Source organism: Aquarana catesbeiana, linkage group LG13, assembly GCF_042186555.1.
Source record: "Aquarana catesbeiana isolate 2022-GZ linkage group LG13, ASM4218655v1, whole genome shotgun sequence".
Lineage (NCBI taxonomy): Eukaryota > Metazoa > Chordata > Amphibia > Anura > Ranidae > Aquarana > Aquarana catesbeiana.
In genome coordinates, this window is record NC_133336.1 from 187897291 (window position 1) to 187916857 (window position 19567).

Consider the following 19567-nt stretch of genomic DNA (forward strand, 5'->3'; position numbering starts at 1 on the left):
ACATACAAAAGAGATCCTTGGTCCTTGGTGGAGCATATAGCAAAAAGAAATTGTGGGTATATGGTGCAAGTCAGTTAAATTTGCATGGGAAACTGTTGAGAAGGGCCCAAGAAGTCCATATAGTGAACACAAAGTAGGTGCTAACCCACTATGTCCTTTTTATTGAGAGACAAGTTTTTATCTTTACTCTCAATAAAGAGGACATAGTGGTTTAGGCACCTGCTTCATGTTCAATATATGGATTCCTTGGGCCCCTCACAACAGTTTTGGGACCCCACTGACCACATCTCATCTGGGTACCCATGCAGTTTTAATTAACTTGCACTATATACCCACAACCATATTGTGTGGCTATACAGTTGAGCGCATTGAGGATCTCTTTTGTGTATTTCCAGTTCACAGTTCCACCCAACAGACAGATGTAGAATTAACAAATATTTGAGGTATTCATCTATGAGAGGTGATCCCTCACTCTTACTGTTATGCTGTGGGTCTCCAGGGTCTCCAAGAGCTAATCTCCAACAGCCTTCTTTAGCGCAGTGAGGATCTCTTTTGTGTATTTCCAATTCCCAGTCCCACCCAACAGACAGACGTAGAATCAACAAATGTTTGAGGTGTTCAGCTATAAGAGGTGATCTTTCATTCTTACTGTTATGGTGTGGAGACATATTTCTAGAGTCTCCGAGAGCAAATCTCCTACAGTCTTCTTCAGCCACTTTCTATCTACATGCACTCCATCAATGTCAGCTGCACAACATTGCTTTCGACCAGTTTTCTAATAGTACAAATTGTGGCCCATGCTTGCACGTGTGTATGTACACACATCCTCCCCCCTACCCTTAAAATCTCCATCAGGGGCCCATGTGACAGGCTAACAATGCAGGAGCACATTTGGGAGAAAGTTGTCACCCTTAACGGGAAGTGCCTGAACAGATGGCCTCCACCAACATAGACCCCCCCCCCAGTACAGACTGACCCCCCAACGCAGACAGCAGTCCTTCATGACAAGATCACCAGGGATTATTTTAAGGAAAGTCTACTTTTTAAATGACATTAACATGGTAAATCTAATATGAGGTTTTAGTGATTGAGTTTACATTTTCCTTAGGGCCTTTTATGATGGTAGATGTCCCCAGCTTTGTTTCCTATTTGCAGACTTGTTTGACTACAAATTCATCAACAGCCGAATAGTTAACAGCACGTTCCTGCACAGCAAAGAGGGCTGCCAGCTGGACTTCAGTGACGATATCAATAACGCCTATATGATCTACTTTGTGAGTTTCCTGGGGACTCTGGCCGTGCTACCGGGAAACATTGTGTCTGCCTTGCTGATGGACAAGATTGGACGTCTCCGTATGCTGGGTAAGAAGAAGAAGAAGTAAACAAAGTGCTAAGGGGCAAACTAAAAGACTAGAATGATGGCAGAGGACACCTATTGGACACTGCTAAGAACAGATGCTACACTTGATCTTAGGCAAAAGGCTGAGAAGCTATGTCAGATACACATATTAGGGTCAATTTAGACAAAAGCTAGTTGACCCACCATGTGTCATGTTGGAGGAAACCAGAGTACCCAGAAAAAAGCACACAGGCACAGCGGGAACATGCATAGTGTCTTGGTTGGGTTTCAAACCAAGGACCTTAGTGCTGCAAGCAGAAGTATCAACCACTAAGCCACCATGCTGCCCCCACCCCCAGAGATTGTAGGTTGGGCCAAGTGACACTACTACTCTTTATGAAGAAGCTAATCAAAGCCTGTGACAATTTGGTAATTTGGGGGTTTTGACATACTTTAATGTTTGACCAACTATTATACCAATCTGTCTTTCCAGCGGGATCCAGTGTGATGTCGTGTATAAGCTGCTTCTTCCTGTTCTTCGGGAACAGCGAGTCCGCCATGATCGCCTTACTCTGCCTGTTTGGCGGAGTCAGTATCGCATCGTGGAATGCTCTGGATGTACTGACCGTGGAGCTCTACCCCTCCGACAAAAGGTATTCATCTTTCAGTGAATTGAACCATTTTACAGATGGAGCCACTGTGTCATTTAAAGCCACAAAATACCATCCATGTGATAGGTGAGGGCTATGTGAAATCTGAGGCCCTTATCTGGGATCAAGGTTTAGACAGCAATACCTCCCTAAAAACTCCAGCAATGCTGATGATCTCAATGAAGGATGCAGACATCACATAGCCATTCCACACACACATTTTTGTAGAACCAGATTACTAAACAATCAGATTGAATGCTTATGTGCATTAAGGACCGAGCCTCTTTTTGAGATTTGTTGTTTACAAGTTAAAAACAGTTTTTTTTGCTAGAAAATTACTTGGAACCCCCAAACATTATACATTTTTTTCTAACACCCTAGAGAATAAAATGGCAGTTGTGGTCTTACAAGCACACTTTTTTTTTTTAGAAAAAATACACTTTTTTGATTTAAAAAATAAGACAACAGTACAGTTAGACCAATTTTTTTTTATATTGTGAAAGATAATGTTACGCCGAGTAAATTGATACCCAACATGTCACGCTTCAAAATTGCGCCCGCTCGTGGAATGGCGACAAACCTTTACCCTTAAAAATCTCCATAGGCGATGTTTAAAAAATTCTACAGGTTGCATATTTTGAAATACAGAGGAGGTCTAGGGCTAGAATTATGGCTCTTGCTCTACCGATCGCGGCAATACCTCACATGTATGGTTTGAACACCGTTTTCATATGCGGGCGCTACTCACGTATGTGTTCGCTTCTGCATGCGAGCTTGGCGGAACAGGGTGCGTTTAAAAAAAAAAAAACATTTTCTTATTTATTTTACCTTTTATTTTTTATTTTTACACTGTTTTTAAAAAAAAAAAAAATGTGTCACTGTTATTCCTATTACAAAGAATGTAAACATCCCATGTAATAGAAAAAAAGCATGACAGGACCTCTTAAATATGAGATCTGGGGTCAAAAAGACAAGAAAACAAAATTTTGTCATTTAAAAAAAAAAAAGCACTTTAAGAGCTACGGGCGGAAGTGATGTTTTGACGTCACTTCCGCCCTGCAATGGTATGGAGATGGGTGGGCCCATCGAGTTCCCCCTCACTCGTCTCCATGCCCAGCAAGGGTGAAGATCCGATCGCCTCCGCCTCTGCCAACGGCTCCAGTAAGCACCGGAGGGCACCAGCCCCCCCTCCGCCGATAAAAGTGACATTGCGGCGAATCCATCACAGAGACCACTTTTATCTTGAAGCATACCGCCGGCCAAAGAAGAGGATACTGGGGTTATGGCAGCTAGCTGCTGCCATAACAACGATATTCCACTTCAAAGTAAGGATGTATATCAGCGTGCGGCGGTCTGGAAGTGGTTAAAGCCCAACTCCATGCTCTCTGTGCCCATCCAAAATCAACCCTCCCGCTCCCTTGTGGCCCCTTTTTGGCTATATATATATATTTTTAATATCTACCTTTCCTGAAGTCTCCAGACCAGTCACATAACACTGCAGAATCCTCTTCATCTGCTCCCGGCCGAGTGGTTCATATTGACGCAGTGACGTGATGACGTCAGCGGCTCTCTCTGCACCAGTATAGCGTGAAGGAGGGGTGCATTGGTGATGCCCCCTTAGGGGGCGGGACCATGATACCCTGTATTAAAGCCTAAATTTAGCTAGAAACAAAAACATCAAAATCAGCACAAGGGACTACAGTTAGTATGATGTATCACTTGTTCTGATTCTCTTTCTTTTAGGAGAAATATTCCTTCAGCCTACCCTTCCCCACTAACTGTGAGTTAGTATGATGTGTAGTACAGCTACAAGTCAGCACAAGGGACATATCATACTAACTGTAAGTTATGTTCCTTGTGCTGATTTCAATGTTTTTGATTTTAGCTAAACTCGAGTTGGCCATAGATGGGTTGAAATTTGGCCAGTTCGGCCAGAACCGGACGAATTTCGATCCACCTATGGCCATTCCTGTTGGACAGAAGTCAATCTAACAATCGACTTCTGTCAAACAGGCTTGCTGGATTTTTTTTCTTGATTAGTGGCTGCAGCAAGCACGAGTCTATTCCCACTGTCAGAATACAATAGCACATTGGGGAGGATTCCTTCATCCACCTTCCTTGTATAAATATAAACCAACAAAGCCACGCTAATTGTAAAATGAATTGGAAAAAATGCAATATAATGAATAAAGTCCACGTGAAATGGTGAAAAATCTTCTTTAAAAGTTCATTTAAAGCTCCAACACCTCAAATGAAAAAAAGCTCCTTTTGTGAATACCACCACCTCTGATAATAAGGGACGCTTACCAGATCCTTTTGTCCTTCTATCTCTTGAAAGGTCAAACGAGCAATAATCGCAATTATCGGTGAGATGCTGTATGCCCCTCTATGGAACTTGGACTGTCTCTCCTTATCCCCAGACCAGTCACACCAATTGCCATGGACCAATGTATAAAGGGAAAGAGATGCTCCAATAGTGTAAAATCACTTTGTATTATATTAAAATAATTAAAAGTTGCACTTACATCCAATATAAGATATACACGCCAACTGTACAGTCTTTCTTGCCAGCAAAACGATACAACCCCGCTTCCGGGATCAGTGTAAACGTGATGGCGTCAGCACCGCCCTACATGTTGCGTTATAGATGACGTCTTCCAGGGCACCAGAAGACGAAACATGTAGGGTGGTGCTGCATGCTGGCAGCAAATGGTGTGGCTGGTCTGGAGTCCAAGTTCCATAGAGGGGCATACAGCATCTCACCAATAATTGGGATTATTGCTCGTTTGACCATCCTACAGATAGAAGGTCAGTACGATCTGGCGCCCTTATTGTCAGAGGTGGTGGTATTCCCAAAAGGAGCTTTTTTCACTTGTGGTGTTGAAGCTTTAAATGAAATTTGAAAGAAGATTTTTCCAATTATTTTTTTCACAATTTCACGTGGATTCATTATATTGCATTCTTTCCAATTAATTTTACAATTAGCACGGCTTTGTTGGTTTATATTTGCTGTACTGTGCTGATATCACATGGTGTATACACCACTCCCGCACCGCCCCTGCCCATTGAAATGAATGGGCTGCACTGCCGAAGCGCCTGCAAAGCACTTCGGCAGCGCCGCAAAACGGGTGCTATTAACCCTTGCTTTGCCCGCTAGCAAGGGTGACAAGTGCCCCGCTAGCGGCCGAAAAGCGCTGCTATAACAGCGGTAAAGCGCCGCTAAAACTAGGGGCGCTTTACCACTAATGCCCACACCACCCCAGTGTGAAAGGGGTCTTTAGGTGGTCAGATGAGACGAAAATTGAATCATTTGATCTCAACACTAAATAATACAGTATGTCTGTCAGAAATCCAATACAGCTCACCATCACAGCTCCGGAAGGTTTTACCCCCTTAATGACCAGGCCATTTTTTGCAATACGGCACTGCGTCACTTTAACTGACAATTGCACGGTTGTGCGAAGCTGTGCTCAAATAAAATTGACACCCTCTTTTCCCACAAATTGGGTTCTCTTTTAGTGGTACTTGATCACCTCTGCGGTTTTTATTTTTTGCGCTATAAACAAAAAAAGAGTGACAATTTTGAAAAAAACCCAATATTTTTTACTTTGCTATAATAAATATCCAAAAAAAAAAAACAACACATTTCTTCATCAGTTTAGGCCAATATGTATTCTTCTACATATTTTTGGTACAAAAAATTGTAATAAGTGTATATTGATTTGTTTACGCAAAAGTTATAGCGTCCACAAAATAGGGGATAGATTTATGGCATTTTTATTATAATTTTTTTTTTTTTACTAGTAATGGCGGAAATCAGCAATTTTTAGGGGGACTGTGACATTGCGGCAGACAAATTGGACACTTTTGACACTTTTTTGGGACCAGTGACATTTATACAGCGATCAGAGCTAAAAATAGCCACTGATTACTGTATAAATGTCACTGGCAGGGAAGAGCTTAACACTAGGGGGCGATCAAGGGGTTAACTGTGTTCCCTGGGAGGTGTTTCTACCTGTGGGGGGTGGGTAGAACAAGTACTACTGAATGTGAGAAGTTAACTGACAACTGCGCGGTCGTGCGACATTGTACCCAAACAAAATTATGCTTTTTTTCCCCCACAAATAGAGCTTTCTTTTGGTGGTATTTGATCACCTCTGCGTTTTTATTTTTTGTGCTATAAACAAAACAAGAGCGACAATTTAGAAAAAAAAACACAATATTTTGTACTTTTTGCTATAATAAATATACAAAAAAAAATTTTTTTTCTCAGCTTAGGCCAATATGTATTCTTCTACATAATTTTGATTAAAAAAAATCGCAATAAGCGTATATTGATTGGTTTGCGCAAAAGTTATAGCGTCTACAAAATAGGGGATAGATTTATGGCATTTTTATTATTTTTTTTTTTTTTATCAATTTTTATAAAATACATCCATTAAAAAAATAGAAAAAAAATAATTTCTTCATAAATTTAGGCCAATATGTATTCTGCTACATATTTTTGGTAAAAAAAAGCATATATAACATATAATAAGCGTATATTGATTGGTTTACGCGAACGTTATAGCATCTACAGACTATTGCATATCCAGCTTTATATGAATTTTTTGTTTGCACTATTGCACCTTATTCACATGTGATGTAATTTTACATACTTTATTCACAGTTATTAATGTTTATATATAATCGATTGTCTGCATATTAGTATATTTGTTTGCATTCACACTAATGCACTTTTATATATATATATATATATATATATATATATATATATATATATATATTTTTTTTTTTTTTTTTTTTACCGCTGCACTCTTTTTACATAAACTATTGTATATATTTATGGAATTTTAATTTTTTTTAATGTCTTTTTATGCTAGTAATGGCGGCAATCAGCGACTTACTCACTGACACTTTGTGGGAACCAGTAACACTAATACAGTGATCCGTGCTAAAAATATGCACTGTCACTGTACTAATGATACTGGCTGGGAAGAGGTTAACGTCTAGGGTGATCAAAGGGTTAAATGTGTGCCTAACCAGTGCTTTTGTGTTAAAGCGGAGCTCCCCCCAATAGGGGAAGCTCCACTTGTTTGCTTCCTCCTCCCCTCCGCTGACACATTTAGCACCTTTTTGGGGGGGGGGGGAGACAGGTACCTGTCCCCACTTCCGTGAGACCAGCGAGGTCCCCCAGGATGTTCGGCCCCCCTCCTCCTTCCTCTGCCACCGGGCTATTCACAAAGCGCAGCACGCTTCACGTATGCGCAGTAGGGAACCAGATGCCAGTTTCCCTTACAAGGAATGGCGGCGGCAGCACCTGAGATCCGACTGAAAAATCAGCTGGGGTGCCGACATCATGGGCTCCCTGGACAGGTAAGTGTCCTTATATTAAAAGTCAGCAGCTACAGTATTTATAGCTGCTGACTTTTAACAGACACGGTTCAGCAGGAACCAATTCTGTCCTGTCTTGGGACCAATTTGCTTCAATTCATTCATAAATGATATAGAGGATGGGATAAATAGCTCAATCCCAGTTTTCTTTTCAGACGACACAAAAATAAGCAGGCCAATAACTTCACAGCAGGCTATAGAAATTTTACAGAAAGACCCAAATAAAATAATGGAGTGGGCAACTACATGGCAAATGAGGTTTAATGTGGAGAAAGGTAAAGTAATGCACTTGGGGAAAAAAGCATAAATGCAAACTACTCACTAGGGGGAGAACCTCTGGGGAAATCAAGGATGGAGAAAGGTCTGGGGGTCCTAGTAGAAGACAGACTGAGCAATAGCATGCAATGTCAAGCTGCAGCGACCAAAGCCGGCAGAATTTTAGCATGCATAAAAAAAGGGGATATACTCCAGAGATAGAATGATAATCCTGCCACTTTATAAAACTCTGGTCAGGCCACATCTGGAGTATTCCATCCAGTTCTGGTCACAAGTCCTTAGAAGGGATGTGCTGGAGCTGGAGAGAGTCCAAAGAAGGGCAATGAAATTAATAGGAGGACTGGAGGACCTCAATTACGAAGAACGACTACAAGCACTAAATGTATTCTCCCTGGAGAAGCAACGCTTGAGAGGGGACATGATAGCGATTTACCAATACCTCAATGGTGATTCCAGCATAGGAAAAAAAACGATCCGGTCTCAGGGGGTGTAAGAGGACACGGGGCCACACAATGAGATTGGAGGAGAACTGGTTTAACCCTAAACTGCGCAGGTGGGTTTTCACTGTCAGGGCAATAAGGATGTGGAACTCTCTTCCAAAATTGGTGGTGGCAGCGGGGAGTATGGATATTTTTAAAAGACTCTTGGATGTGCATCTTAAAGAAAACAACATACAGGGATATGGGCAATAATTATAGACACTGACACATGTACACCTACACAGGTTGAACTGGATGGACATATTGTCTTTATGTAACTATGTAACAGCCCACCAAGCTCCATACTGTATATGACTAAGAATATTAATTTTAGGTGGACAGGCATTTTTTTTATATGAGTGCTGTTCAATAACTTCTCAACCATTTCCTTACTTACTGTACTTCTTTTTCTCATTGTAGGACAACTGCCTTTGGATTCCTGAACGCCCTTTGCAAGCTGGCCGCCGTCCTGGGAATAAGCATTTTCACATCCTTTGTGGGAGTAACCAAGGCAGTGCCTATCCTCCTGGCGTCTGCTGCGTTGGCACTGGGTAGCTTTTTAGCCCTCAAATTGCCAGAAACACGAGGCCAGGTTCTTCATTGAGATGAGAAGAGAAATCAGATTTGTAGACACTGTGAAATGTCTTTTTTTTTTCAGGTCTCTCCTCGTTTCCTCCTCATAGAGTGTTGGCTTAAATCATATTCACATACATTTAGTATTGATGGGTTATCAGAGTTGGCAATGTTTGCACTATTCTTAATTCTGAGAATTCGTAGAACAACGGCTTATGGTGTAGAGCAACCTTTTGTCAAGCTACAGAAACCCTTGAAATATTTTTTGGGTCTCAGGGAACCCCTGCTAAAAATTATTATATCTACAACTCATGGTACATTACCTTAATTACTAAATTGAAAATATAATCATAAATAAATTAGGAGCCTAGAGTATTTGATACCCAAGGTAGATAGATCCTTTCTAAAAATCCCCCTGCCCTATAAAACCCAATTATTTTGGTAACAATCATTAAGTTAAAATGAAACAAATACCAATAGCCGGAAAATAAATTATCCTGGCAGATGTGTAATGCACTAATAAATTGATGGTCAGTGGAGAAAAGACCAGTGGAGAAAGGTCTCCTTAAATTGGTGATCAGTGGGAAGAAGAATTCCCCTTAAATTGGTGGCACCATCAGGTGGAAGGTCAATCCACCACTGCTCAATGCTCAAGGAAACCCTCGCCAACCGTGGTAGAATCCTAGAGTTTCATTAAACCCTGATTGAGAATGACTGGTCTAGAGAGTGTATTAGACTGTGGAGCCTGTTCTATGTTCTAGACCACGATAGCTTAGGATGAAGTCCTTCTGAATCACTCATATCATATCATATTAGTTTAAATTTTGGTCATTGGAGTCTACTGACTGCATTAAATTGTCCTCTTCCAGGTCATTAAAGTGGGATGAAAAACCAAGTCACACCATGCTTTCATCTGTCCATGTATGTATGTAGCCATTATTCTACTTTGTCTTTGTTAAGCTGGAGTTGCTAGGACGCATCCTCCTGATACTTTTCATCATCTGGCACTCTATGTGTGAGATTTCACAATGTGTTGCAAAGCCTATTCATCTCTAAGGATGGACAGAGCTGTAATTTACTCACAGCAAAAGAAAGCAGACAAATCGACTTCAGAATTAAAGAAATGCGCCCATTGTGTTCAATACTGTGCTTGTCTACTGTATACTGTGTGAATTACAACTTTGTTCGTAGACATGAATAGTGGCTGTCATACACGTGGGAAGGTGCATATAAGTGCTGGGATGTGATGAACCACATCTAAAGAATTTCAATGGTTCCCTTTAACCCTTACTCGTAATGTAACTTCAATTCAGATTTAGTCTCAAGCATTTCAAAGATTGGGCCAACTAATTTCTAGCTTAATCTTTGCATGCATAGATACCCCAAGTAAACGTTGATGTAAAACTGATCTCTTTTGAACTCTGGGTACATGATAGAGTGTTTTATTGCCTCTGTTATTATGCCGTGGTCCAACCAAGGAGATCTGTCCTGTCCAGCTTATCTCACATAACAAGCAACGCAGGTTTACAACTTAGGCCCGAGTTCTCCACCTATTCCTATAAAGTTTCAAGCACAAGAAGCACTGACCACACTCTGAATGAATGGCCTAAGAGAGAAAGGCAGAGTTACAGTCCAGATTCCCTCATTAGTAAACCCACCAATGAGTTATCAATTCTGGGTAGACGTTCTGTTTATTATATGTGGCCAGCTGCATCTGGTCATCTCTCCAAAGCATACAAATGTTGATGCAACACTTTGCTAGCTAGTGAATACATTAGTTCTTAGTGTGCCCACAGGCAAAGGATGGTCATAACCAAGTCTGGCCGGTTTGAATCAGAACAGGAAACAACCATACTTGGTGATTCCTCCTCCAAACACCCCCTGGCCTTATGTTCTCAGGGACAGAATTAAAAGCTAATTTAAAACTTTTTTTTTCTAAATTCCAGCTATCCTATGTACCAATATCCTTTTAACGTATCTCTGTTGTAGAAGAATAAAAGCTGTCTTTGATTTTTAGAACAAGGCCTTACCTAAGCCCGTGGTGTGTTCCATAGAAAATGTAATGACTGCAGGCCTGGAGGGATGTCAGGGATGCTGTATAAACATAGTTGATGGGTGCAGGGTGTGTGTGCTAATGAGGCCAGCTGGTGAACTGCTTCCTGTGTCTTACTGGTTTTCACGTCCCCAAATCTACATATAGTACCAGGAAGTCACTTTTCTATGAAACACACCAGGGACTAAGGTAAGGCCTTGTTTTAAAAATCAAAGAAAGCTTTTACTTTTCTGCAACAGTGTCACATTAAAGGTATATTGGTACATAGAGGAGCTGGAATGTAGGGAAAAAGTAAATTTAGCCTTTAAATTAGCATAGTTAGATTTTTTCCAACTGAACAATATTGTTCTCTGAGGAAAGGTGGGATATGCTCTCCTACTCTCCCACCTCCATAGTCATGAACATGTAGGAGCTTACATGAATGGATGGCCACTATGTGATGTCCAAAAGCCACTTAGGTCACCACCCCTCTAATCCATTTCCCAATATAACTCCTAGGGTGCACTGTCATTGGGTGACATAGATAACTCCCTCAGACATACAGAAAGCACAAACATTAGACCAGCTATTGGTAAACAGAAACAAAACATTCCATAACATGAAGGCACATTCCATGCCAGTGTGGCCCCCCATTTTGGCCAAAATGGAGATATATAGTAATTAAAGCATCCTAAAAGCACATTTAAAGAAACTACAAATCTAGTCTAGGAGAGTGCCTGCATTTGAAAATCACTTTGGCCGGGCTTAACCTGAAAGTGGGAAATTTTAAAGTACAATCCAAGTAAGAATAACCTGCCCTTTGTCCAAGTAAGAGTAAACTGCCCATTAGGTCAGGTTTCAAAAGACTGGTGGTCAAATTTTTTAAAATCTGCAACTGTAACACAGGCATTTCTGGATCCATTTTGTTTTTTCATTTGCCACCCAAAAAAACATACATCACCCTTAAGGCCCTGCTTTGGCGCAGCTCCCGAATTAAGATTGCACACACCAATGAAAAATGTTTCAATGTGTAGTATTTGTTGTAAATGTTAAGTAAGAGAATGGAGTAACAATGATGTTCAAAAGGCCCCATTTTAAAGTCTCAGTGTGACCATGTATAGTGTATACAAAGGCTTCTTCACCTGTGAAATACCTGTTTTGCCCTGGCTGGCTGTGAAATATTGTACTTCCAATGCTTTTTTTTCCTGTGTAACACAGAGGATTAATTGCATTATGCGATGTTAATATTACTATATGTTCTTCAGAAGCAAAACAGCCTTTCATACAAATCTTTAAGGCCTCCTTGCTTTGGTAGGACCTCACCCTATATTGTACAGTAGGTGGACTTCTGCTTTTATAATCAGAAACTCTCATACAGGTGTGCCACCTGATTTACATCTAACGGGTCCTTATTTTCCTCAGTTGCATAGTCAAGAGGCAGCCATTAGGTCTCTAAGCACACTGCATGCCTATAGGGAAATGCATTCTGAGCTGCCAGAGTAGTTACATTTATACATACAGTATATATATCTAAAAAAACACTTAAATTTAAATGTAAAGACAAAAAATTGGTTTATTTATATAATATAAATGGTAATTTCATCACCATGTGTATTATATTGTAAATACTTAGATATATATATATATATGGGCAAATGATGCTGTAACGGTCTACTTGCTCTTGACGTAATAAGACATACCTTAAATTTGTATAGAATGTGGACTTCTTCGCAGCTTACCGTCATATAATGTGCACATATCCAGCTTTGTGACCTCCGACGGATAATCGTCTGTGGAAAATGACTTTGTGAAATGGCAAGATACGTGGCGATTGTCCCAGGGTCGGACTGTAACTTGTTTGTAGCCACAAGCCAACTGACCGGATTGGTGAATTATGATGTCATACTTAGCAGACTGTGGAAGGTCTGAGAAGACCTCAATTCTGTCACCTTTTTCAAGCATTCCTGAGCTACTCTACGCTGAATTGTTTATATGTCAACAGTTTTAGATTAAGTCGATCACTTGCTGCTGTGGAAAAATTTAACCACACAATTTACCCTTAATCTGGACATTTCACAGGAACAAAAACAGATAACACCAACAACGATGTATCATATCAAAAATGTTGATCAAAACTAAAGCAGTAAGTCAACTGGATCGTACATTATGGCCTATTTAAGATGACGGGCTATAAGCTGTTTTCCAGAAAAAGGCCTTTCCAATCTCCAAAACACAAAGGTCGTATGGCTCTGTCCTACTAGTTACAAGGCCAGTACATGGGAAAAATGTAATAGACTATGCAGAGGACACAAGAGCACAAGTCTTTAATCGTCACTAGTAGAGCACACAAAATTTTCAGCAAATTGTTTTGAGAAGAAAGCACATAGGATATCTTCTAAGTATAGTCCTAACCATAGAGACAAACAATGTTTCTATCACATCTTTGCAGACTGGGATTAGTCTGAACATGTGTTCTATAATTCGACCTGTTGGTCATTTTGAAACAAAAAGTGTACTCATTTGTACAGAGTTGTAAAAAAAAAAAAATTATGAAAAATTGAAATATTTTTGATGGTAGCTATGAATTGTATGTAATGATACCATACCTTGTATCTTTGCGTGGTGCCCATGCTTAATGTTACCAAGGACTGTTCTGTAGTTTTCACGTTAGTAAACCGGATAATAGATATCTTTTGTATATTGTTGTCAAAAGACTCCCTGCTGGACTGGCCGAATTTCGAATCATGTATGGCCAGCTTAACAGGGTTGGTGTATTGGATAGGATACAATTCACATCAGCAGATGTCTACATTCCGCAAACAGAAGCGCAGCACTGCCCCCAGATGGGAAGGACCACATTCTTCTCTGGTTATATAACTTCACGTTGAACCATTTCAAGGATGGGAAGGACCATGTTCTTCTCTGGTTGTATAAATTCATGTTGAACCATTTTAAGGGTGGGAAGGACCATGTTCTTTCTTGTTGTGTAATTTCACGTTGAACCATTTCAAGGATGTGAAGGACCATGTTCTTCTCTTGTATAATTTCACGTTTAACCATTTCAAGGTGGTATTTTAGGGTTGAAGGAAGCATAGTCAACAAAGTGTGGTCACTTGATTACATTAGTATGGGAATTTTAAGATAATCTCTTTTATTATGAACCCTAGTGTTAATGTAACCCTTACAGAGAACCTTTCATGTCTGTAGGTCAAGATATTGTATCAAAAGTCCTTCCCATATATCTGCTCAACGTCCATGCTTTCTGAGATTTCTTAACAGGGTGAAAATCAAACAATGTCCAAAGAGACAAAAGTCCAGCTACCTTTTCTTGTGCACACGACATCTCTGATGTGAAATCTGCTTGTAGGTATACAGATCGGTCTCACATTGCATCTCCAATTTAACTGATCCCTTTTGGTGTTCAAAAACGTAAAATTGAAAAAAAAAAAAAAAATTTGCCTCTTTTCAAAAACTTTCATGACAAAGCACAGTGAATGGCTAAGAATTCCGTTTGTGAAGGATTTCTTTGGGAACAAAAGGCAAAACATTGAACAAGGACAGGCGTTTTAACAGGAGAAGCCAGCAATTTACTATTCTTTGTCAGTTTTGTAAATATCAGCGTTGTATGCGGACTTGGATTTAAACTGTGCAGTTGTTTCTTGAAGATCTCACCTTAAGTTGTCCTTCGCCTCCATCTCTGAGCGTTAGTAATGGCAATGTGTGAGCTGATGTCCAACCCTTACAGGAATATCAACTTAAACATATGAAATAGACTAGAACAAGTAGCTCAAAGACTACAAAAACCATAGAAGAACAAAACCACACAATCACCATCAGCTTGTCATGGACTACATTGTGACAATCAGTTTGTGTGCCGTGTATACGTCACCTGTCATCAATTGCCAAATATTTTTATACTTTCTTTTATTGTCTTAACAGCTGTTCCAATTTGTTCTTCAATAACTTATGATGCAATAGTTGTAGCTGTGTTTTAGGGTATGATAATGCAACAAAGAAGATGAGGAAGTACGTCAGTTGAAGAAGAGCTGAACCAACAGCTACCCACTTTTGGCAAAAACTCCTAACAAGGGTTAAATCTAGGTGGGAGCTTCAAATTTCGTATGTAACCTAACAACAAGTTGCTAATGTCAATGTTACAGGAACCAAACTCAACTGTAGTGGTCAAGGTGGCCATTTTGGTTCATGAGTATAGCACTCAGGGCATCACTAGGAATCCTTAAAATATTTATATAAATATATCAAAACTCTTCTAATGTTTGCAACTAAATTAAAAGCCCGACTCAAACCGAAACGTTTTATTTTTGATGTAGCAGGGATTAGAATTCTGTTGGACTTTAAATGTTGTCTGTGTCACCCTTTGAGGAGATCTGTCTGTGAACTTTAATGGCTGTCTGTGTCTCCATTTCTCTTCTTTTCGTGTTCTGTCTGATACCCTTCATTTAGACATGAAGTGGAAAGAATCTCTCTCATGGGGACGCATACAGTTTTTGGCAGATGTTCCAAACCTTCCATACTACTATTAGAAAATTTGTTTTGCTGGCACCAACATGGTAGCATACATGTGGTAGTATGCTGCCATAGATTGGCACCAGGAAAGGAACATTAGGTAAGTATTTGATACAATTTTCCGTTTTTCTGGCGCCAGCATGCTGCCGCATGTATGCTGCCATAGATTGGCCCCAGGAAAAGAAGTTTACGGTAAGTATTTAATACAATTTTCCATTTTGATGCCTTGGTCTCCACTAGGGGATTCCCTCATTGACTTTTATGTCTGAGAGGCATCAAGTAGACAGGAAGTGGGGACATTTCCCCCCACTTCCTAGTCCCTTAAACCTATCTTATCTTATCTTATCAAAAGGAATCTGAAGCAAAATCTACCAAATGAGGATAAAAACTAAAATAGTGGTTGACAGGTTCCATAATCTAAAACTAAGAGAAAAGGGGTTGGCGTTAAGTAAAATTAGAACTCATAATCTTGTCCCTGTCTGAGGATACCTACACCTAGCACCTCCAACCCCAGGTGTGTATAGAGCTATTTGAGGAAATCGCTACATGCATAACTGTGGTTAGAGGTGCTAGATGAAGGTATTATGAGAACCTTCAAGGTGCATCCAATGGCCCCCCCAGAGTATCAATGAGCTCTGTCATTTAGATTCATCATAGAGGCATGATGTACCTAAATGACAGAGCTCAATGACACTTTGGAGACCATAGGATGCATATTGAATGTTTTTATGTTCTCCGTGAACACTTGTGTTGGTGGACACTCAACCCCTATATTATCACTTGAGGATGAGCGTAGTGAGATGATTTAGAGGTTTTTTTTTTCACCCCATCAACTTTTGAATGGTAGCCCCTGAAAAATGCACAAAAACAAGCATTTTCCAGGAGCTCCAATTAAAGTCAATGGGGCCAAAAATGCGAAATTCTGCCCCAAAGAAGTTCATGTATTTTTTGGAGCATTACATGACAAGCGACACAATGCACACATTGGGATTCTTCGTCCTAAGCATTGTCACACTTCAGAAATAGCTCAAGAGTGAATGAGGGCTCAGACCAATTAAGATAGGTGTCCCTAAGCTTAAGTGTATTCACATAGGGGTAGCAGTCCCAGAAAAGCCCATGAGCACTTTAAAACGGTGTATGAAATTGATCTCACAGGTACTTATGAGTCTTCTTTGTGGTTGGTACCCAACTTCTTGAGTTCCTGGCTCCTAAAAAGTGCCTGCTTGCTCCTAAGTTGAACTTGCCTATCTCATCAACGTGTCCATAGCTGCCTTTGAGTCGCGACAAGACCACAGCAGCCTGAACAACCTCTTGCAACAGGAAATTCCTTCCAAGTGACGTACTTCCTCATTTTCTATGTAATAATTAAGTTTTCTCGTCCTATATCCATTCTTTGTGGTAGTTGGTCCTCACCTATGTAGTACTGTCTGTTTGCAATCTGTACCGTGGTGTAGTTTTTAGATGTTTGTAAAGAGAAGTATGAAAAAATGTAAAATCTTTGTCTTGGAAAACAATGCTCCATTTGTCTATACAAAAGTGAATAGTTCTATGGGAGGTATTATTTTGTCCTGCTGATATGGTGCTGTGGAAGGTCTGTGTGAGACTCTGTGCTCCCTGGAAATTGGTAACCCTCCATTGTGCAAAGAACCATTTCCAGATGTGAGCAAAAAAATATCAATAAATATATGTCCACCAATGAGAAGTGTTGTTGATCAATGTGTAAAATAAAAACAATGAGCAATGGAATGGTGGATGTGACCTACCCAACCAATTGGGTGATGCTTTCACTTTTTTAAACCGAAAAAAACAACAAAAAAAGGGCACACCAGCCTAGTGCATTATCTCAAACACCATTTATTAATAAGAATTGTATAAAAGTAATCACAAAAGCTGTTAGTACGTGGGTATATAATGAATCCTGTAGCAAGGCGTCCTGAACTTCAAGGACCTGGATAATTAATGTGAAGCCCAAACAACACAAAGTAATGCATTTCGAAAGATATAGAAACTGAGAAGAAGAAAAAATAAATCACAGTTTTCAGCTAGCGTTGGTGGGGCCATTTTTTAAGGTATTTTTAAACTGATGAAATATTGTTTATTTATTTTTCTTATAGCTTCTGTAAACTTTCAATTTTCTAGAAGTAACTTCATGAGAATTAATGAGAATAACACGTTTCAAAAGATATACTCTCTTCCCTAGAGCTCTAGGCTCGTGCTTTTTTTTTTTTTTTTTTTTTTTTATTTTGTTCTTTTGGTTTAGGATCATAGATTTTTTCTTATCTGAAGAGGGCTGCAAAGCCAGGAGGGGACTCTGGACACTCATGGATAGGATTCATGAATAAGCCTCCTCATCTTGAAGATCTCTTACTTGCACTTGAGCGCTGATTTTGAGCTTCTTTTTCACTTTTTTTAAGCCACATCTAGAACCTGTTTGATTGCTAGGGGCAACTCACTTTCCTTTTCTACTCCTTATATAAGGCCTGGTGCGTAGACTCAACAGTAAGACTAAAAACTGATGGTCACCAAGCACAACCCGTCACTCTTGAAGTCCCACCACTGCACTTACAGATCAAGTGAATTATATAAAAGTAGAGCTGCCACTTTAAAAGTGAAAGACTGTGAATAGTATTTTTTAAAACTATCAAAATCATGGGATCCCATGATTAAGTCGGTGTGACGAAACATGTCGGGGCGTAACTGTACGGCAATCATCAGAGCTAGCGTGTGATGTGTGACATGTCAAGCTGAACCAGGAAGTGGAGATCCAAGTCTGAGGAGCGAGTGGGGGTGAGACAACATCCGCACACCTCGGGTCCGCCGTGACCGCAATACACCATTTTTTGGGCACCTATTGGAAAGTCTTGCTGTGTCATTTTTGGTTTGCTTTTAAAGGAAATTAATAGATCCGGTACATACATGGTTGGATTTTGGAGAGTCTTTTAAACCCTTTCTGTGAGGTTTACACATCTTGTTGCCAAGCACGAGAGTGTAATGCCCCGTACACACGGTCGGAATTTGTTCGGACATTCCGACAAGAAAATCCTAGGATTTTTTCCAACGGATGTTGGCTCAAACTTGTCTTGCATACACACGGTCACACAAAGTTGTCGGAAAACCTGATCATTCTGAACGCGGTGACATAAAACACGTACGTCGGGACTATAAACGGGGCAGTAGCCAATAGCTTTCATCTCTTTATTTATTCTGAGCATGCATGGCACTTTGTGCTTCGGATTTGTGTACACACGATCGGAAATTCCGACAACGGATTTTGTTGTCGGAAAATTTTATATCCTGCTCTCAAACTTTGCGTGTCGGAAAATCCGATGGAAAATGTGTGATGGAGCCTACACACGGTCGGAATTTCTGACACCAAGGTCCTATCACAAATTTTCCATCGGAAAATCCGACCGTGTGTACGGGGCATTAGGCATGTCAAATTGGTGAGTGTGTTATCTAACGGGAGAGGAATCACTGGCACACTGGTGTGGTGGATGAATAGAAAATTACTACACTAAATCAGCTTTACTGGATCAAGTTTATGGACTTTTTTTTTGCTATTAGATTTTATTTGTCACATCTGTCACAGGGTGATTTGATTGCACTAACCATTTTTGTTTATGTTTTCACTTGTGTTTAGGTTTAGACATTTATTATATCACTTGAGCATTGTGATTCAAGCGACGCTTATTTTTTGCATCTGATTTTGATAGAGTTTTAAAAAATACTATTCACAATCAACTGTAAGACTGCCCATGCTTCCTTCATCCAAGATGGCTATTAGATGCCTTCATCCAAGGTGACCATTTTTAAGCCATTTTGTCCCTTTCTTCAAATTTAATGGACATCTGTAGTGCAAGATATATGAAGGTTTGTCGCTGCCGACTTCTTCTAAAAATGCTAGTTGCTTGGCTGTGATGCTGATCCACTGCCTTAGATGAGGAGTCACTTACCTGAATAATGCAAATCAGAAGTTCTGAATTCACCCTGACTTTCCTGAACTCTACGCTTGTCTGGGTCAGCAACTCAGAAAGTACTAAAGCCAGAGACAGCCAGGCAGCTGGCATTTTTGGAAGGGCAGACAATAATATATTCCTTTTACTCACTTTAGTAAAAGTTTCTACAGCCATAGAGATGACAGCAGCTCCTTCTCCATCACACAGGTGGTAGGTTTCAGTAGAGACCCAATATTGCCTGCTTGCTGAGTCGATAGGGTGAGTTACTAAAGAAGTAGAGACTGTTCACTTAGCACAGCGAATGTTCACTGACCTTAGTGCATAACCTGAAGCTGTATTCA

General features: G+C 40.1%; 1 protein-coding gene and 1 pseudogene across 1 annotated transcript in view; one reads left to right on the plus strand and one right to left on the minus strand.

The window, feature by feature from the left end:
- The window catches only part of SV2A (synaptic vesicle glycoprotein 2A), a 219740-nt gene extending 204128 nt beyond the window's left edge, over nucleotides 1–15612 (plus strand). Inside the window, exons 11-13 of the mRNA XM_073610037.1 lie at nucleotides 1156–1362; nucleotides 1833–1992; nucleotides 8559–15612. Of these exons, the coding sequence (XP_073466138.1) occupies nucleotides 1156–1362; nucleotides 1833–1992; nucleotides 8559–8742 (551 nt within the window). The 3' untranslated portion in view covers nucleotides 8743–15612. The remainder of the gene's footprint in view (nucleotides 1–1155; nucleotides 1363–1832; nucleotides 1993–8558) is intronic.
- On the minus strand, nucleotides 1374–1494 carry LOC141120765 (U2 spliceosomal RNA; annotated as a pseudogene).
- Nucleotides 15613–19567: the final 3955 nt, after the last annotated feature.